Source organism: Oryzias latipes, chromosome 12, assembly GCF_053564925.1.
Source record: "Oryzias latipes strain Hd-rR chromosome 12, Olatipes_Hd-rR_3.1".
Classification (NCBI taxonomy): Eukaryota; Metazoa; Chordata; class Actinopteri; order Beloniformes; family Adrianichthyidae; genus Oryzias; species Oryzias latipes.
This window is the reverse complement of record NC_136248.1, coordinates 31,565,492-31,586,652: the sequence shown is the minus strand read 5'-3', so window position 1 is coordinate 31,586,652 and position 21,161 is coordinate 31,565,492. Positions and strand designations below refer to the sequence as shown.

The window sequence follows — 21,161 nt, the reverse complement described above, 5'->3', positions numbered from 1 at the left end:
GGATCTATTCATGAGCGGGTTAGCAGAACTCAGTTACGGTTCATTCTAAGTCAAATCAGAACAAGATCCAAATCTCTCAGTATCTGGATCTCCTTTTGCTGTTTGGGGCTTTTTGTGCATTTTTTACTTTACAATTTCCTTCCGTCAACTTTCCTTGAAAAGGTTTTTGTGGCAATGCTTGGCATCCATCTTTTTAATATAACCCCCTCTTCTGTGTATACAGAGATATTTTATTATATTACACAATAGTTACACAATGAACCTGAAACTCCAAAAAACAAAACTCAACTTTGAGCAGGGAACCTGAATTTTTTTATTGCAAAAGTTACTAAAAGTGAGATCAAACTGTTTGATAACAAAGATCTAATGTCTGGAGACTAAACTAAAAATGTATAAATGCAACAAAGCAAAAGACAAAGTCTAAACAATGTGGAAATTGTCTTAAACACCAGACGAAGCTCCATTCTGAGGATTTATTCCAGCTTTGTTTAAAATCAAAAGTCTCAAAGCAAAATACTTTAGTTTTTTTAATTAACTATACTCATGGGAGAGGTCAGTGTCATTCCCCCATCATGGTAAACTGACCGTGGGCGTTTTTCCTCTGTATCTTTGTGTTTGCTCCAATAATTGATTATTAGTCGTTTTAACTTTGTGTTAATTGGCTGAGCTGGAGGCGTCCGTCCTCCTGGTTTCTACCAGACCTGCTGCTGTTCCTATAATGATCTGCACACACAGACCCTGACCCTCTCTTCAGATTCCAATGCTTAGGAACATTTAGATAGATTTTAATCAAAGCTGTTCAGTTAGGTTCATTAATAAATCATTAGTTCAGAAATGACTCATAAAAGGCAAAAACCTCAAACTGAGCTTCAATAATTAAGCAGTTTTGATTCAAGTCATTCCAAATGTTTCAACAGAAACAGATTTTCTTCCTTTTATAATCATAATAACAATAATATATATTTATTAAAGGACTCCATTTATTTGCAAAAACAGAAAAGGTCAATTTTTGTGTCTGATCTGTCAGTTTGAAAACCAATTAGCACTTATTGGAAACTTAATTGCAGATGGATAGACATGCAATTCAAAATTAAGAGAGAACATTAGATTAAAAAAAAGGATATTTTAAATATTGAAATATACCAACTGTTTGTTAAGAGAAGGAGAAACTAAGGAGCCCCTTCAGGGGTTTAGAGTGCCTGGGATGTCAAAGAACCAGAAGAAATTAAGAAATAAAAGGTTTTGGACAACTGCTAAGTTACCAGCAGTTCTCAAAATATTTTCCAACCTCTTGATGGCTAAAATTTGTTCTGTGCAGAGAACATTTTGGAACCTGAATATCTCCCAATAACTGAATGCTTTTGAATGAACTCCTTTTGGTTTCTACAGAGGACATTTGGCACTTCTCAGTGGTACCTAACGTGGAGGTGTGGGGCTCTGGGATTTGTAGTTTTTTGTAGTATTGGGCTTTCAGTGACTCATTCATGAAGCTACTTGGATGAGTTGTTAAACACTTCATGAAGATTCCAGATGCCACGACTCAACTGCAAGGCATCACCTGGGGGCAGGTGAATCTTTATCGACAGAAGAATACGTTACAAAATGTGCTTTGCAATTTTTATAAAAAGCAATTCCACCTTAAATCTGATGAATACTTTTCATACTCTCTGCAACATCAACTCCTCCCAAGCCTTTGGTAATCATCATCAAGCCCTGCTCGTACCTGATGAAGATGGTGGAGGCGTTTTGGAGGGTCGTCCAGCTTGAAGGTTTATTTAAGGTCAAAAGAAAAACTCAGATTAAAGTCCAAACTTTGAACAGAACTCGTCAAAACCTTCACTTTGTTTTCCTTTTTTTGATGTAATTTTTCTTTTTTTTGATGGTGGACATCAAGATTTTTAGGGGGAGAACACAATGAATGTTTATTTTATTAATTGTATCAATTCATCTCAACAGTAGCAAAAAAGCTTCACACCATCATACCACCACCACCCTGTATTTGGTAGCAAATCAAAAATATGTTTTATTCAGACTAATAATAAACATTTTTTAGATACAGTTCTGACACTCCTTTGTGAATAGACGTTATTTGTGTATTATATTGAATAGAATAGAATAGAATAGAATAGAATAGAATAGAATAGAATAGAATAGAATAGAATAGAATAGAATAGAATAGAATACACACCGTTGTCACTGTTCACATGTGCAAGGATGTTAGAAGCTGCCACGATATCGGTGGAGAGACATCATATGCATAATATAAGCATTTAGGTTATGAGCACAAAGTGTGCTGAATACGGTAATTAGATAAAACAGGTATATTGCAAATAAAATAATAATAAATCAATAGGAGAATAAAAACCATTCTGTCAATAAAAAAGTTTAATAAGAAATTATGTTGAGGCTAAAAATAAATACATAAACGATAGATAGATAGATAGATAGATAGATAGATAGATAGATAGATAGATAGATAGATAGATAGATAGATAGATAGATAGATAGATAGATAGATAGATAGATAGATAGATAGATAGATAGATAGATAGATAGATAGATAGATAGATAGATAGATAGATAGATAGATAGATAGATAGATAGATAGATAGATACACGTCATCAACAGGATTTTTCTGGGGGGGGTCAACCCCAGAAAAATTCTTTTTGATAAATCTGTGCATGTATGTTTTATTTTACGTAGACATTTTTAACTCGTTTTCAAATACATTTCTTTTTCGTGATTAATTCTCCTCAGATCACGGAATCATCTGATTGGTCATCTCGACCCCAAAAATGCCACAATCATCACATAGGATGATGGCGTGGAGATTTCGACCAATCAGATTAGCCGCTGGGGGCGGAACCAACTTGTTGATTGCGTTGTGTCGACCATCACTGCGCATGCGCAGGCCCGGTGACGAAGATGGTGCTCATCAAGGAATAGTGAGTCTCAAGTATTTCTTTTCTCTTACAGTCTTTTTTTCTCCTACTTTTCACAAAGTCTGTTTATTGCATAAGAGAAGCGAACACTCATTTACGTCCGTGAATCTTGCAATGAGTTTTTTTTAGCCCTTTAGTGGGTAAAAAGCCAGCTTAAAGCGGAGTGGATCAGGACGTGGATAACGGGACACACCGGTCTTTTTTAGGCGTTGCTAGCACAAGCTAACGGTAGCTTCGGGATTAGCTCTTTAGTGGTGGAAAGGTTGCTGTATAGTTGCCAGTCGTTCAAAATCGGTCCCTAAATGTTTCTACGGCGGAAAAAAACTGCCGCCTTCTGTGCAGTTTAGCGTTTAGCCGCGCAAAGTGTCGTAATGTTAAGCTGCTGTCGCGTGAGTGACAGATTAAGGTTTCGTCGCTGTCGGATTTAAAGCTGCCAGCTAACGCGGCTAGCAGCTAGCATGACTATTCGCCCAGTTGAGGTTTTAAGCCATTTTCCTGGAACCGGGTTTGCAGCTGAGGTTCGGGGAACCTTTAAAGGAACTGGACCAGATTATTGGTCTGTCTGTCGGGATCATGTAAGAGCGGCACCCTGCGAGCTAACGGCAGCCTCTGGGTGTTACTGTGTCGGCGCTAGCTAGCTTCGGTCAGCTAGCACTGGTTGTTCTGCATAGTAAACCTACAGTTGTCTAAATAAAGACGCTTTTGAGCTTTTTAAACACTTTTGTGTTTGGAAAAGCTTGTTTTTTTTACTAAATGCAATGGTACATGTAGTTTTTACAAACCTCCGAAATGAGTTGGTCATGAAACACAAACAGGAGTCTCTTCTCTACAACACTCTCTGTGTGGAAAAAGCACATTTAACTACATTGTTTCTTTAATATTTTTTAACTTTAACACAAATATAAAGGGAAGAAATGTCTTCCCTTTATATTTGTACAACAAAAGCATACATCTGAAGTATTATTCACAGATGGTGTGCACCTCTTACCTCTTTTGTTTATAATATTCTTATTAGTTCAGATTTACCTTTACTCAGCAGAAATATATATATATATATATATATATATATATATATATATATATATATATATATATATATATATATATATATATATATATTTACACAGTTGAGCCAAAATGTTATTAAGGCACACAATGCATTAAAAATAATATTAATTTCATTATTTTTTTGTTATTGGCAAACATAACACCTGCCTTTTAAAAGTTGTCACTTCATTTTGTTTATCTATTTGTCTCGTGAAGCTGCTGGAACCATGAAAAGCTTGAGTTGTTGAGGGTTTGATTAGCTTGGGTTATTCTGTACACGTTCTTTTTTGTAAAATACCTGCATTCTACCTGCTAGACTTTTTTTCTTCCTGCTAAACACCTCCCATGTAAATATGAAATCCTGGAGTTTATTTGTAGGCCGGATCTTTGCCTGATGTTTGTAGATCTGTTGTGGTCACCAAATGTGTATTTGGACTTGAATAGTACTTGTACATATAATCACATTGGTCCAGCTGAAATTAAAAAAAAGGTTTCGAGTAAACCTGTTAGTTTTTTATTTATTTAAATAACTTGACTCTACTTGTCTGCTTTACAGTGCAGATCTAAAAGCAAAATAAGTTCACAACAACACACACAATGCTGAAGTGACTGCATTTCTCACCTTTCAAGCAGACAAAATTAAAAAAAATTTCATCCACAATTTAGAGCTGTAATACCTCTGATAACGCTATCAGAAAGCCACAATTATGTCAGGCTGAAAGGGAGCAGAACCTATGAGTGTTAATCCAATTTTGTGGCAGCTAACCATCTTCTTCTAATAACCCGTCGGCTAAAACCCACCTCCCACACAGTTTCACACCGATGAGTGTTTCCAAGCTAATCTGTCCATGTACTTTACTGGTGGGGAGGTAAATGACCCAAAACAGGAGGAAAAAAATCTGCGACCAAAGTGAACAAACGTAATGATTACATCTGAGTTTACATCATGCCAAAGTCTCTAAAAGTGCATCCCTGCTTGAAACTCAGCATTAAGGGGTTTGATTGGGGGTTAAACCACCGAATGCTTCCAGAGCGCAGCTGTCTGGAGCTTGCCACTTCCTCAGGGGAGGGTTCAATTGCAGAGAACGAATTTTACACACCACAATGACTGACAGCTGATGGGAGTGTCGCTTCAGGTGTGGCTCCCGCTCCTCCATGGATGTTAAGCAAGACACTGAACCCCTTGATGCTTCTGGTGGCCTGGTTAGCGCCGTGCATGGCAGCTCCGCCCCCTGTGTGCGTGTTTGTACATTACATGTTTGGTTTGAGACGTTACAGATGCAGATTACCATCAAGTCGGCCAGGGGGCTAAACACCCCCTGTCTTCATTATCTTTAGCTCACGTGATAATCTCTGGTTACTACCAGAGCTGGCCAGCATGTGCCGCAAATGCTCTGTAATTCCCACAATGCACTGCAAAGGCTGTTCCGTGTCTGGAAAGGGCTCAGAGCGAGAGTCCTCTTTGAATGGGGGTAAAGAATAGGGGTGTGCCAAAATATCGATATGGTGATATATCGCGATATTTAGTCCCGTGATTGATTCTCGATGCGTTTTCATAAAGTATCCATCTATTATTTACGTCTGAAGACTCTGTAAAACGTTATATTAATCGTCCTTTGGTAGGACGATTCTTCGGAGGGTAGATGGGGCGCTCGTTGCGAGATTGGCTGTCGGACGGAGGAAGAGAATACACAAACAAAAATGGCGGAGGGGAAAAACAAGGAAAATAGTGAGAGCAGAGGCAATAACACACTGGATTGCTGTTTACATGTACAAGTGGCTCCGTCCCTGCAGTGACATGGAGAACGAGGGATTTCAGTTTTTTTTGAATGCATCAGAGCCACACTTTGACATCTCTGAAATACTGAAACAATGATCCCTGCACTGGACGCCCAGACCAGAGCTATGTTTGAGATGGAAACAGCAGACAGAGGGGTATCCCTGCCCTTAGACCCCCCTTCTCCTCAAAAGGTGGACAAGCGGCGTCTTGACGCCAAAAAGGTTCTCCAGAAAAACATGAACATATAAACATACATCACAGCTTTTCCCCAAACGTTATAACTTAAAGGAAGGCGGTTCAGTTCCTGTTAAATCAGTTACTCAAAGTTCAACTGCGTTCGTTGCTCCTCGTTCCTTAACCGTTTGGTTTGATCAAAAGCGTCTGTCCTTGTTTCCATGGTGATTTGCTATAAAAATGTTCTCCCTAAAAGGCATTTTAAACGTGAGAAGTTTCAGGTTTAAATCTAAAATAAATTTTTGTTCAGGCCTGCTTTTACTTTACTGTGCAGCATAGTTTGGTTATTGTCGATCCAAACAGCAGAAAGGTAGTTCCTTTGAGCAATGTCACATGGTTGAAGGTTCAGCAACACCAACTCTTTCTGTAAAGTATACAGGGATGTTTGGTCATTTAAAATACCACAAAAAGTGTTTACATCTACTAGTGTTTGAAGCTTTAAGTTCAGAATAAGAAATCAGCAGCTGTTGAAGCTTAAACGATCCAGCAGAGCTGATTAAATTGACCGTAATTGTTTAGCAGTGTGTTTTCCAGGTTGTCATTGAAGGTGTCTAAATCTGTCAAGTCCTGGTTCCTCCAGGCTTCTGCCAGCTTCATGGTGGCGGCGAGCGTCTGTTTCTGCTCTTAACGGGACGCCGGCTCAGTCTGCGAACAGCAGCCGCTTCATGTGTGCATTAAGGGCGGGGCTCCAATCAGAGCAGGACACCTCCCCGATATCTGGATTCATCGTTGAACACATCCATACTTTTTGATCTTTGTGTGGCAGTTTTGGCGTCTCTACAGACAAGCTTCAGATGAGGAGGAACTATTTCCTGTTTCAGCTCCAGGGCAGCTCTGATTTTGTTTTTCTGACTTTAAATGTGAATCTGTTGTTTTGTTTCTGAGTGAGCCGCAGGCGTCTGAATTCTCATATCTTCCTCATCTGAAAGCCTGTGTGCTGAATGTGAAGATGAGCGCTTGGTTCTATCAGGGCCCAGACAGAAGGGTGTGAGATCTTTGTGTTATTTGTGGGTTCCTTGTGTTCACATTTCCTCCTCTCTGTCTCCTTTCGCCGTCTTCGCCGCCCGGCGTTTTCCTCCCAGCCGTGTTGTGTTGCCGGTCTCTGTGGAAGAGGTGAGTCAAGTTTTTAAGACAGATATTTTGTTCATTTGTTCTTGTAAAGAAAAGGCTTCATGGAGCTTTTTGTGGTGGTGCTGTGGAGTTCAGACGTCCATCACAGACGCAGTTTGATGCTCATCCTTCTTCTGAACAACAGGACAGTTTCATCCATCAGCAAAAATCCTGATTATTAACATTTAAAAATATGACATATTCTTACATAGTAGGTAATCATTTAGCCAGGACTCCCCCCAAAAAGAGATTTTTAATCTCAATGGGACATTTCCTGGATAAATAAAGGTTAAAAATAAATAAATAATAATATCAATTATTAATACAAGAATTTAATATAATAAAAATGCTGTATTAATAGTTTTACAGCTGCGTTGAGAGGTCCGATGATGCCTTTATGGTGTCAGGCGTGGCGATCTAGCAGCAGTGCATTTTGAGCCATGGTGCCGTGTTCAGCAAAGTATTTGGGATGGATCAACCAATCAGTGACTGACCTTTGGCATCAGTGGGTGGAGTCCAAAACCAACAGGGAGCAGAATCTGATCGTTCTCCTCCTGGACCTTGATATTCTTCTTAGTGGTATGGAGACGATAATAAAAAAAAAAAGTTCCTCTAACTGTATTCGTTTTTTTTTTTTTTTTCGTTGGCCTACTGCGGGACAGCAGGTCGTCACACTGGGTCACAGAATGAAGGAAGTACCGCTGAAACCGCCGTCATTCAGACCAGCTCCTGCAGTAGACGGTGAAGCTCACCGTACCGGGAGAATCTCTGAATGATGTCATGAACCCAGACACGGAGATAACCGATGCTTTGTAGAAATCTTCAAAAGGAATAAACCTGATCTCTAAACATCATTTGCGTCTTTCATCACCGTGAACAAGGTGTACGGCTACTCTGGTACAGTCAAAGCTTCCATGTAGCGATGGAGCTTTTGACAGTAGCTCCTCCCACATGCGGCATGAGCATCAACTCTATGATCAAATCTTTGGTCGAGCGCTGAGCAGCGAATTTGACTCGTGAACCGAGCTCGACGTAAGTTTTAAACTTTAGCAGCCTCTAGAGGCTGCATCCTGGATGCCTCCGCCGGCTCCGGGTCCTGTCTTAATCGACCCCTTTTTTCCCAGGTAACCTGATGATTTGTGGCTGTGGTTAAGGCTGCCCGCTCACTCCGTCTGTTTCTCTGCTTTGCAGTATCAAGTTGGGCAGCTTTACTCTGTGGCAGAGGCCAGCAAGAATGAGACCGGAGGAGGCGAAGGCATCGAAGTCCTCAAAAATGAGCCCTATGAGAAGGAAGGGGAGAAGGGACAATACACACACAAAATATACCATCTAAAGAGGCAAGTGGAGGTCCACGTACGCTGAACATGCCTGTTTGAGTCGCTCCTGGTTCCTCTTTTAGCTTCGTTATTTTCTGATTTATGATCATTATCACTGTTTGTGGTATTTAATTCATGATACAGTGGAATTTTAAACCTTTTTTTAACAGTCCTATAAACTGTAGCTATCAAAAAAGTCAAGGTCGTATTTCCATCTTTTCATGAGGCTGAAACTGTCCAGGTGCTTCAGACCTTCAGGGAAAAACAAAAACATCCGGTTCTCTACTAATCTTAAGAAAAAAATAATAATAATCCAAAATCTAAAGTGAGCTTTTATTTTGAAGTTTTCTGGCTGTGAAGAACGTTTGCAAATATTTAAAGGAACGGCATGCAGTCATCTGCATACGTTTACACGGCTCCAAGTTTCTATAACGTGAAGCCCTTCCTCCTTTGACAAAAGCATCAGTTAGGTCATTAGTGTCATTTGTGTCCTCTGTAAAAAGGTAAATCTGCAGATTTTACTCGGAGCCTCTGCTCATCTGAGCTCACAGCAAACGTGAAGCTGCCAAGTTTGTATTCGCTCTAAGATGATGAGAGGAAAGGAGGCCTGGATCTTCTCCTGAAGGTTTGTCTTCCTCTGTGCAGCAAAGTCCCGGGCTACGTAAAGATGATCGCACCCGAGGGAGCCTTAGTTTTTCACGAAAAGGCTTGGAACGCGTATCCATACTGTCGCACCAGTAAGTTGACAAAGATTCCCATCAGGCATCCCTGTTCGGTTTGAAAGTGTTTTCTAAACCCGACAGACTTGACGCTAACAGGATCTTTGTCTTTCTCTCTTTTTTTTGCTCCTTCCTCTGCAGTCGTGACGGTAAGTTATCAAAGATTTTAGTAATTTTAGTCATCTGAAGCCCTTAGAACTCAAATGTGATTAGTTTAACAAGTAGTTCTGTGGAAAAAGGATTAAAAAAAACTCTTTTAAATAAAAAGGAAAATAGTTTCTTTTCACTTCTGCAGACGTTTTGCAGATTAATTTGATGCAGATCTTTAAAAACATTGTATCATAAAAGCCTTACTAGAATGAAGAATTGTTTTATTCAAGCAATCAAAACAAGCAAAATCTAAAATAGCAAAAGAATTCTATGTCTACACAAAGTAGGGACCACAAATTAGTTCAAATGTCGACTTTTAGGGTTTGGTTTCGGTATGATTTATGATTTGTGTACAAAACGACAAAAAAACAAAAATTCAGACAAATGTTTTATTCAAGCTGCTGATAAGTAAGTAACAATGGAGAAAAACCATCACTTGGCTCATACTAAGCCTGGTGTGATGAAAGAAAACATGAAAAAGTTTGATACTTTCAGTGTTTGCAGCAGGGATGCAGCGGCTCTTTTTCCCCATGATTCAGCTCAATGGTGTAACATGAAGTTTGGTTTAAATTACTAATACATGGTTAAATCAAGTCATAAATTGATAAGAAATGTGACAGATTTTCAGATATGTACACACTGGTATACCCACCAGCTACTTCATCAGGTCCACTTCACTAGTACCGGGTTGGACCCCCTTTTGCCTTTAGAACTGCCTCAATCTTTGGTGGCATAGATTCAACGCGGTTCTGGAAACATTCCTCAGACTTTGGTCCATGTTGACATGACAGCACCGCTCAGTTGCTGCAGGTTTGTCTTCTGAACATCCATGATGCTGGTCTCCCGTTCCACCACATCCCAAAGGTTCTCTATTGGGTTCTGGTGACTGTGGAGGCCGTTTGAGTCCAGAGACTCATTGTCATGTTCTAGAAACCAGTCTGAGATGATTCCAGCTTGATGACTTGGAGCATCAGAAGATTGAACACTGTGGTCGTGAAGGGATGGACATGGTCAGCAACAAACATCCCCCACACCATGACACCACCACCACCACAAGCCTGAACCGCTAAGACAAGGCAGGATGGACCCATGCTGTCATGTTGTTGTTTCCAAATTCTGACCCTACCATCAGTTTCCTGTTCTTAGCTGACAGCAGTGGTACCTGGTGTGGTCTTCTGCTGCTGTAGTCCGTCTGCCTCCAGGTTGGACGTGTTGTTCTTTCAGGGATGCTCTTCTGCAGACCTCTGTTGGAACCAGTGGTTCTTTGAGTTCCTGTTGTCTTTCCATCAGCTGGAACCAGTCTGGCCTCTGACCTCTGGCATCAACGAGACATTTCTACCCACAGAAGTGCAGCTCTCTGGATATTTTCTCTGTTTAGGACCATTCTCTGTAAACCCTAGAGATGGTTGTGGGTGAAAATCCCAGCAGATCAGCAGTTTCTGAATTCCTCAGACCAGCCCGTCTGGAACCAACAACCACCTTCAGAGTCACCTCAATCACCTTCCTTGCTAATTCTGATGCTGGTTTGAGCTGCAGCAGGTGGTCTGGACCGTGTCTACATACGTGTACTGAGTTGCTGCCGTGTGATTGGCTGATTAGACATCTGTGTTAATGAGCAGTTGGACAGGTGTGCCTAATAAAGTGGCTGGTGAGTGTACATATCACACTATGTATAAATACAGTATATAAAAAATAGGTCCGACTCGCCTCCTGTGGTATTAACGAGGTTTCTTTCCTCACTGGCGTGCTCCTGTTACTTAATAGCTAGCGTGATAAAACTAGGTCCAGGCTGATCAATGCAGGAGGGGCTTCAGTCCAAAAGTCTGATTGGCTCATTGGATTTAGCTGCAGAGTTTAAGGCGACTCCCACGACCCTCCATTCACGCCGGTCGGCGGTCTCCTCCGTTCACCCGCTTGACGCCGGCTCCTCTTCCTCCTGCTGAACACTTTCCCTCTTGAACGTTTCAGAACGAGTACATGAAAGACGACTTCATGATAAAGATTGAGACGTGGCACAAACCCGACATGGGAACAGTAGAAAACGTAAGTGCAACCCGCGGCGTGGCTTCACCTGCTGCAGGTAGGTTATGGCCACACAGATGAGGACAGCTGCATGGGTCTGACATCAGCGGCTTCACAATACGAGGCGTCAAAGTGCAAATTCAGGGGGGGGGGTTCCAGCCCTCCTCCCCCCCTGCAGACACAAAGCTTCATTCTTCTGTTTTCTGAAACCCTTTTGTGACTCTGTGGAGTCGTAAACAGAGATGAAAGCCGTCTGTGTCTGAATCAGGAGAAAACAAAAAGCATTCTCAGTTCTTTGCATTTGAACTCCTGACCAAAGAGGCTGGTTCTCCTCACAGGTGCACGACCTGGACGAGCAGACGTGGCGGACTGTGGAGGTGGTGCCTATAGACATCGCCAGCAGAGACGAAGTGGCTCCTGGAGTGAGTTTGTGACTGGATTTGGGATCTGTGGGCGGAAGCCAGGCAGCAGAGCCGCTCGCCGTCCGCACGGCGGTGCAGCCGGAGGCTAACGGGGCGGAAACGGACAGGTTCCACCCCAGACCTCTGAGTCGCACATCGCCGAACGCAAAAACCAACCGATGAAAAAACAAATTCAGCGCCACATGAAGAAATGTCGCAAATTTCCCACGTGTGGGATGATGAAAGTAATTCCTGTTCTGATTCTGAAGAAGACATTTAACGGCAGAATAGAAGCTGACAGAGGATGAAACGGGAGACGTTAAATGAAGGAAATGCTAACAAAGTGAAAATAATTGACTCAACTGTTGATCATTTCTTAAACGCTCGATGCTTTTGTGCTAAAGAACTGAGGAAAGTGTAAACAGGAAGTTACTTTTACTAGTTATCAATGATTATAATGTGAAGCTCGGTAGGAACTCTGTTCCTGCCTTTATCGCCAGGTATGTTCTAAAGAGAACCCGTGATCTGTAGGTCACTACAGCGGTCAACCTCTGACCAGAAGAGTGCCGGTTTAGTTCCCGCCTTGCCCGTCCATATGTCAGAGTGTCTTTGGGCGAGACATTGAACCCCACAATGGAGGGTTCAGTTTCAATGGGAGGTCGATGTTCAGATGGTTTCTGTGAACGCGGGGCGCCGCAGTCCTGCAGCAGCGTGTTCGGGGCGTTACAGCTCCAACTTAGGAAGAATTTTTGCGTCATGTCGACCAATCAGGAGCTCTGCTTTGGCCCGTGACGCGTTGATGATGTAACCAGATGAATCCCCACGGAGCAGAAGTCGATCGTTCTCCTCCTGAACTTTCTGGTATTTTTTCCTTTAATGGGGGCAATAATAAAAAAGTTCCTCCAGTTTTCTTCTTATCTTTAATTTCCCTCCTGGGACTAATGCGGTTCTTGATGCGACCGAGCCTCTTTTAGGAGGTCTCCGACCTGGGGGGGGGGTCACAGTCATCCCGCCTGACGCGAGCTTCTTCACAATAATGACTTAAGTGGATCAGAGTGGAGGCCACAGCTAAATCTGAAGGCCCATCTGCTGACGGATTAAAACACCACAGAGCTGTGCACGTGTGTGCACGTGTGTGCACGTGCGTCTGTGTGCGTGTGTGAAATGTTTGTAAATCCATTTTTAAATGAACTCTTTCATCAGATCTGCTTTTCTGTCTTTTGTCAAAAGTGGAAAAAGCAAACCTGCTTGACCTTTTCTGCCTTCAGGACTACAAACCCGAGGAGGATCCGGCTCTTTTCCAGTCTAGTAAGACGGGCAGAGGCCCGCTGGGGCCCGAATGGAAGGTACCCCACACGTCCTCCTGGCGCTCCCCGCTGTGGTCCTCATCCCCGTGACGGCTGCATCTTTTCCTCCGCAGAACGAGCTGAAGACGGACTGTCCGTACATGTGTGCGTACAAGCTGGTGACGGTCAAGTTCAGGTGGTGGGGGCTGCAGACCAAAGTGGAGAACTTCATCCACAGGGTAAAGCCGGCCCGTCTGTGCAGGGGCTTCACCTCGGGGCTTTTCTTTCTCTCACATGAAACTGTTGGTTCTCTGTCTGCGCAGCAAGAGAAGCGGATCTTCACCAACTTCCACCGTCAGCTGTTCTGCTGGATCGACAAATGGGTGGGTTTGACCATGGAGGACATCCGGCGGATGGAGGAGGAGACCCAGAAGGAGCTGGAGGAGGTGAGGCCCTTTTCTCCTGATTTCTGGATTGGAACTGCTGAATTCATGCTGTTCAGTGGGGAAACTGACATTTTTATTCTGTTTAAAGTTTTGCTTGTAAAGTGAATAAGATCCAGAAAGAAAGCAGTTTTCCTCCTGAACGAAACATTTAAATATTTGAAAAGAAGAGCAATTTGTGAAATTGATTCAACTACACTTTGTAACTCAAGTTTTGGTTAATTTAAAAAAAAAAAAACGCCCAAACTCCCGATCCAGGTTTGCTTTCCAGAGCAGAGACTGGATGTGCTGAATGTGACCTTTAACCCTGATTTGCTCCTGAATCTCACATCAGATGCGTCAGAAAGGTGACGTGCGAGGCACCTCTGCGACGGACGAGTAGAGCCCGCCGCTGTAGCTCACACACTAGAGGCAGGCTGAGTAAGTGGTGGCGCCGCCGCCGCATGGATCCGTGTCCGTCTCTGGGAGAACTTCCCGCTGCACGCGTCTTCCTTCCTGCATCTCCATTTCATCCTGACGCTGGTCTGCTTTGGTCTCCTGGAGCTCGTTCTTCTGCTGCAGATCAAAGCGTCGCCTGATGCTGATGTTCCTCTGTCTAGTCGTTCTTCCCCTCCAGGATTCACATTTAAGCCCAAATATTGACTTACCTTCTGACCAAAAGTTGACCCGTTTTTCCTTTTTCAGAGAAAAGACCTTGCTGGGGGAGTGTTGTCAGGTTCCTGCAGACGATCAAACATCACGCCATCACTTCCTGGGGACGGGGACTGTCTGGATTTTATTAAACCGGCACTTTTGAAATGGTTCTGGTGCCTAAACTGGTCAAACCGCTGCTTCAAAAATTAAAATGAATTTTTCCCAAAAGCATGAAGGTCTGACGAAGCCCCGTGACAGAATGAAGGAGAGCGCCTGAAGAGGCTTTATTTTCTCCCTCGCTGCAGCGCCGCATCTGTTTTCACACGTGCTGCAGTAAACTCGTGTTTCAACGCTCGTCGCCGTGACAACGGCCTTTTTTCAGAGCGCCACTCTGGTCCCTCAGGGCAATCCTGTTCTGAAGTACAGACTAACTTTCACTTTGACATTTTGACTGAAGCTCCACCCACCCTCACGGCCACACCTATTTTTATGTGAGCCCGCCCACAATCACTGGAAAAGCAAAATGATTGGCTGGAATCGTACAGAAAACTGAATAAGTGACTGACATGTCTGAAATGAACCATTATAATCTGTTTTTTTTTTTACAATACTGGTAGTACTCTGTGTTTTCTAAAAAAAAAAAAAAACGCCCAACTGACAGTCCAGGTTTGTTTTCCAGAGCAGATACTCGATGTGCTGGATACCTACTTTAATCCTGATTCGCTCCTGAATCTCACATCCGATGCGTCAGAAAAGAAAATTGATTTCTACCAGTAGTACCGTAAACGTCAAAAACATTAGTTCTGGATGCGCCGGTACCGGTACTTCCCTATGCATTTGTACCAGTAGTACTGCATGTATGAGTACCAGAAGTACCGTAGTACTGTATGCGTTTAGTAGCTCTGTTTGCATCGTTGCTGGTATCACCTTATAGGTTGATACCGGTAGTTCCATATGTGTTGGTACCAGTACCAACTTGGCACAGAGTTAGCTAGAGGAACCTTCACCAGCATCAGTGCCTCCTTTGACTGCAGAGAAGAACAGCTTTCAGCTCCTGGTTGTCTTTTTCTGCCTGCTGCTCACCTTCATCATCTTCACTCACATTTCCCGCCTGCAGCTCCATCTCATCTGTTCTGGAGGCTTCAGTCTCCCAAAGTCTGACCGTGTGTGACTGAACAGGATGTCTGCGGGCATCTGCAGGCGTCTGTGACCATCTGCAGTTATCTGCGGCCGTCTGCAGGTGCCTTTGGGCATCTGCAGGCATTTGTAGTCGTCTACAGGGATCTGTAGGCGTCTGCAGTTGTCTATAGCCGTCTGCAGGTGTCTGCAGGCGTTTGTGGACGTCTGCGGCCGTCTGCAGGTGTCTGGGCATCTGCTGGCGTCTGAAGGCATCTGTGGACGTCTACGGGCATCTGCAGATGTCTGCAGGTGTCTGAAGGCATCTGTGGATGTCTACGAGCATCTGCAGATGTCTGCAGGTGTCTGCAGGCATCTGTGGACGTCTACGGGCATCTGCGGATGTCTGCAGGTGTCTGGGCGTCTGCGGGCATCTGCACGCCTTTGTGGTCATCTGCAGGCGTCTGCGGGTTCTGTTAGAGCCCATGCAGTGGTTCTTCAGCCGAAGTGACGCCGCTCTCTCCTCTCCCCCCCTGCAGCTTCGAAAAACGGGTCCGATCCGAGGCACCAGTGCTGCTCACGAGCATTGAGGCAAATCAACAAACCCCCACCCCCGTCATGATGATGTCATCAGAGGCACCCACCAAACCGAGGAGGATGTCCCCCCACCTCTTCTCCTGTCTTATATGAATCATCGTGGGGGGGTTTTGATGTGATTGGTTAACAGTACTGTACAGGATCCCCCCCCTGGATCACAGGCCTCCTGTTCACCCAGAAAACAAAAATAATTAATTTTTGCAAACAGAAGAAACTTGATTGCCTGATACGTATTTGTTAGTGAATTATTCCAGCGGGCTTGGTTTTTTTCGGGGGGGGGGGGGGGGGGGGGGGGGGGGGTCAAAGCCGTGACGAGGACGTCCAGCCTTTTAAATTAGAATGTTGTTTTTAGTGACTCGATGTCCCGGATGAGTGGAGTTGGGCGGGTCATCGGAGCTCCGCCCCTAGAGTCTGTTTTCACGGTTCTGTCATTTTTATGGTCATTGTTTCCCCCCCCCCCCCCCCCCCCCCCGCCACACACACACACAAACTAGCCCTCCCCTCCTGAAGTGCGCGCATGTGGACGACAGACACCCCCCCAGTCCCAGCATGTAAACGAGCAGCTCAGACAGAGCATTAGCTGACGTGCGCCCCCTGCAGGAGAGTCTGTGCTCTGACACCCCCGTTCCAGCGTTTGCCTTCACTCTTAGGGCTGGGGAGGGCCTTCGCTGCATGGCCTTCCTCTCTAGGGCTTCAGAGGACCCTGACGCTCTCTGCATGACTCAAACTCGACTTTATGTCGGGTGTTTTCCCCATCGCGGACAGAAAAGGGTCCCGGCAGATCCGCCACGACCAAGGCTCCCCCACCACAGGAACCCGTGCAGCCGGAAGTCCTTTGGTTTTAGACGTGCGCGGGGCGATCAGGTGCTCCGATCAGCTGTCTTTGTTCCCAGCTCGTCAGCTGCAGTTTTTTTTTAGTCTTTCTTTGATCAGGGTGTGTCCAGATTTTTTAGGTTTTGTATGGTTTTATGTGAGACAGAGCTGTCCGTGCGCGTGCTTTATACTAGACCCATGTTCCAACTGTACATACAAGCTGCAGTGGGAGTCCAGAGCCATCGGGCGCGTCAGTGGATCCCGCGCCGCGCCTCCAGGGTGGGAGGGATCGGCCCCGCAAACCGTACCTCACTCATGCTTATTATGAATGTGCAGCTTTACGGGCGAGCGGCGGATGAGTCAGGACCGCCCTGCAGCCCCCTGTCACGCTCGGAGCGGGGGGGGGGGGGGGGACTAAAACGGCTAGATGTGCATGTTTGCTTTTTGCTTCCCTGGAGCGGCGCTTTCTCAGAAACTGCCTCAGCCTGCGGGGAGAGGGGCTGACAGACGGGCCTCGCCTCGCCTTCACGCTCGCTTCAGCCAGACCTCTGATCACCGGGCGAGGAGTGACGGGCCCGAGCGCGTGCGAAGGCGACGGGAGCCCCGCCCCCTGCAGGAATTCAGGCTGCGTGTGGTGCAGTTTGACTGGCGGGAAAAGACGGAGTCCAAAATACTGTTTTTCTTATTGTTATCCAGAAGAAGCACTTGCAGAATCTACTGTTTCTCTTTTGTGTTCACTTTTGTTTTTGGAAGACAAAGATTCACATTGTACAAAATTTTCTCTTTCTAATGAGGCAAAATCAGGGGAATTGGTAGTGAATGTAAAGATTAGTTCTCTTATTTTTTCTTTTTCATGGCTTTTACGCTGTGACCGAAGATTTAGACAATGGAACATAACAGAATATCTAATAAATTTGAACAAATAAGACGATGTGTGTCTCATTTGTGTCTACTTGTACTTCTTTTCGTCAGTGTTTGTCAAAATAATTAAACTTGGAACAGTTGATCCAGCAGCTGATCATTTATGACCAGTCAGGATGACAGTTTTCTAATTTGTCAATGTTTTCTTGAAGTAGGAAATTATGACTAAAAAAATACAGGTATTCCTTTTTAGTAGGTAAAAATATAGTTATAAAATGTACATTTGAATCTAAAAATAATGAAACTTCAAAATGTTGCTTTATGTTTAGCAATAAAGTTCGTAATGGATCCATTATTTACAACTGTTTTTCAAGTGTAAATTTAATTTTAAATAACAAAAACCTTTGGAGCAGTCAATCATTTATAATTACTTCTAATTCCTGTTCTATTAGTATTTTTTGCAGTTCTTAAAAGAAATTGGCTCTGAAAAAATTTCCAAATACAAAAGAACCCGAAAACACTTGAAAAAATGTTTTTAATAAAGAAATTTTTTCATATAATGCAATACTTCTACATGAAAACCATTGGAACAAATGAAAATAAATGCACCCCTCTGGTGCTGATTTGAGTTTTTTGGGGTTTATTAAAGAGTTTGATGCCTTCAAAGAGTCACTGTGGTTCTTAAACCAGAAAACTGTCCTCTTTGGCATGTGAGCAGATGAAAAATCGAATCGCCATCTTCGTGATCTTTCATTAATCTTTTTATTGTTGGATGCTGAACAACCAGGGGGGTATTCCAGAAGGCCTGTTTAAACTCCCCTGACTTTAACCCTGAACTCTGGCTGAAATCCGCCTGAACTTGCTTACTCTGGGTATGTCGGTTCCTAAAGACCGGATATGGGTTAGCATAATTACACTCCACTTGGTAACCCTGGGTTAATGCACGTGCACAGCAGGTACATACAAACATTCTCAATGGATCACAGATTTAAGGAGTCACCATGGAAACGCGTGGAGAAAAAAAGAAAGCGCTATACTTCAGTGAGACGGAGTCTGAGATTTAAATGACGGCGTATGAAGATTATACGTCCATCAATAAAGTAACACGGCTGCATCATCAGCAAAAGAAAGAGTTTTTGCTTGGAGAAAAAGAATGGAAAAAGTAAACGCACGAGTTTCTGATCTTATTTCCAATTACATTGTGACGTATATATATAACGTGTCCAACGTAAATGAATTACTTTAATTGGTAACACGTAATTGAGTTAAATTTATTCAACCTAATTTCTTACGTCTATAAAACTTAATTAGTGTTTATTCAACTAAAATTTACATATTTATTTAACTAAATGTCTTATTACTCCAATTCAATTAATATTTTTTCCATCTTAATGAATTATAATTCTTGAACTCTCAAATGTCTAAGTTTGAGCCGCAGATATACCCATTTTTATAACAATAAAAAGAACAAAACGATATTCGCCTGGAGAGTACATCCATTTAAGACTTTTCCAACATTGTCAGTACATTATTTGGATGTAGGGGTGCTATATAAACTCATCATCCTCTCCCCCCCCCCCCCCTCACTCATGGTGCAGAGACTTGAGCAAAGTAGGAAAAATAACTCAGTGAAACACAGTAAAACAGCTAAACAACTAAACACATTTGGTCAAAAAGCCACACTTAAACCCAAATCCGTCCAGACAGGCAAAGGGAATGGTATCCCACAATTAATCCCTTGCGGTGCCGATCTGACAGCAGCACCAAAGTTTCACCTACTTAATTGAATTAATTTGAATGAAAGTAAAATAACTGTCTGATAACTACGTGTTATTTTTGAACTGACTTGACCTGAAAAGGCAGCAAGGAAGGACCGAGCCAGTGTCCCAGGAACCACAGCACAACGGCAACAACAACTACCTCCACCACCACCACCGGTCAAAGACTTGGATCCGGCAGCACCAGCACCACAACCACCTCCATCTAAGGACTCAGCTGCAGAACCACAACAACAACCACCAGATTTGTCCCCAGAAATACCACCATCTGACCAGCTCTGGGCGCCCCCTGCTACATCTACTCCCAGTGAAGACTCACTTTGCTTTTCGTCCCCCCCACTTTCATCCATGGCCCTACCTAGCCATTTTGATAGCCTCATTAAGTCAGGAATTAAGATGGCTCCCCTAACACCTGTGAGCCTCACACCGCACAGGAGCTCTCCTACCCCTCCAGCGCCCCCTCCTTTTCCTTCATCCAAAGCCCCTCCAACACGCCCCCTCCGTCGTTCACCCAAATCCCGTCCAGCTCCCGCTCCTCCTGGTCCATCACCCAAACTACCCTCAACTCAACCTCTCCTGCGCACCTCTAGACGTGCTATCCCCCAGAGCTAGGATGAAACGGGCCCCCAGTGTCCTAGGAAAGGTTATGTCAAACTGGGGCCCTGTGATGAACAGCTTCCTTCTGGTGCTATACCTGTAGTTGCACTACGTAGAATGCAAAGAAGGGCAGTAAGACTGTCCAATCAAAGAAATCTAGTTCATATCCCCAGCAAGAAGGTTTTGACCAGTCCCAAGGAAACTAATCTCAAACTTGCTGCACTCAATGTCAGATCTTTATGCAACAAATCATTTTTAATCAATAATCTTATCTCTTCTTTTAATCTTGATTTTATGTTTTTAACTGAAACATGGCTTGACAAAAACACAGGAAACATAGTTCTAGTCGAATCAACTCCCCCCAACTACAAACATGTATCGGAAATACGAGAAAATAAAAAGGGTGGAGGCGTTTCTGCACTGTTTAGAGATAATATTGCAACCCGCAGACTATCATTTGGTGTGTTTTCATCATTTGAGTATGTGTCCTTTAAGATTGAGTTAAAACAAACTCCTCCCTTACTCTGCATAGTCATGTACAAACCTCCTCAGCACAGCCAAAGTTTCATTGATGATTTCACTGAAATGCTCTCAGTTGTGTGCACAGACTTTGATGGTCTAGTCATTACAGGTGATTTTAATGTTCATGTTGATAATGTCAATGACAGAAATGCAAAAGAGCTCAATGCTGTCTTTGAAACCTTTGATCTAATTCAGCATGTAAGTTGCCCCACCCACAGCAGAGGGCACACTCTGGACCTGCTCATCACAAAGGGGGTTGATGTCGCCCTCTCTGATCATTTCTGTGTATTCTTTGACCTGTCTGTTACTCCCAAACCACCGCCTGGCCCTGCAGTTGTCCAGGGGAGACAAATAAATGAGAGCACTAGGGCACAGTTTGTAGAAATGATAAACCCTGAAAACGTCTCTGGTGCCAATGTTGATGAAATGCTGAATTCTGTTACTTCTAGCATCTTGAATGTTCTGGATGCCATTGCCCCTATGAAGGTTAAATTGAGAAAACATAGACAGAAAGCTCCCTGGAGGAATGATGATCTAGTCAGGGCACAGAAACAACAGTGCCGCAGAGCTGAGCGAAAGTGGCGCAAGTCAAAACTCCAGGTTCATTATGAAATGTATAAGGGGGAGTTGTACGCTTACAACCAGATCTTATGCAGAACAAGGGAAAGGTACTTCTCTGAAATCATTGGAAGTTGCAGCAGCAACTCTCGTGTCCTCTTCACAACAGTAAACAGATTAACTAACCCTCCAACCCAGCTACCAATAGAACTGGTTTGCACACCCAAATGTAATG

The 21,161-nt window shown here is 43.6% G+C and overlaps 1 protein-coding gene across 2 annotated transcripts; it reads left to right on the top strand.

Annotated features, from left to right (window-relative positions):
- The first annotated feature begins 2,816 nt into the window (after positions 1 to 2,816).
- On the top strand, positions 2,817 to 17,536 carry pitpnb (phosphatidylinositol transfer protein, beta). 2 transcript variants are annotated; one of them, XM_004074451.5, is made up of 12 exons: positions 2,817 to 2,946; positions 7,087 to 7,117; positions 8,306 to 8,451; positions 9,076 to 9,167; positions 9,291 to 9,298; positions 11,268 to 11,342; positions 11,660 to 11,743; positions 12,991 to 13,068; positions 13,143 to 13,247; positions 13,332 to 13,454; positions 13,786 to 13,871; positions 15,740 to 17,536. In XM_004074451.5, exons 1-11 carry the CDS (start codon positions 2,927 to 2,929, stop codon positions 13,831 to 13,833), a joined length of 810 nt encoding a protein of 269 aa, XP_004074499.1. In that variant the 5' UTR covers positions 2,817 to 2,926; the 3' UTR covers positions 13,834 to 13,871; positions 15,740 to 17,536. The 2 variants fall into 2 exon arrangements, with proteins under 2 accessions (XP_004074499.1, XP_020563062.1); XM_020707403.3 differs by lacking the exon at positions 13,786 to 13,871 and having other exon boundaries at positions 15,740 to 15,939.
- The last annotated feature ends 3,625 nt before the right edge of the window (positions 17,537 to 21,161 follow it).

Excerpts from the sequence above, each read along its gene's own strand:
- pitpnb (XM_020707403.3), top strand. The coding sequence starts at position 2,927 with ATGGTGCTCATCAAGGAATA. Across the intron at positions 11,744-12,990 it reads GAGACGAAGTGGCTCCTGGA|GACTACAAACCCGAGGAGGA; the intron begins GTGAGTTTGTGA and ends TTCTGCCTTCAG. Across the intron at positions 13,455-15,739 it reads CCCAGAAGGAGCTGGAGGAG|CTTCGAAAAACGGGTCCGAT; the intron begins GTGAGGCCCTTT and ends CCCCCCCTGCAG.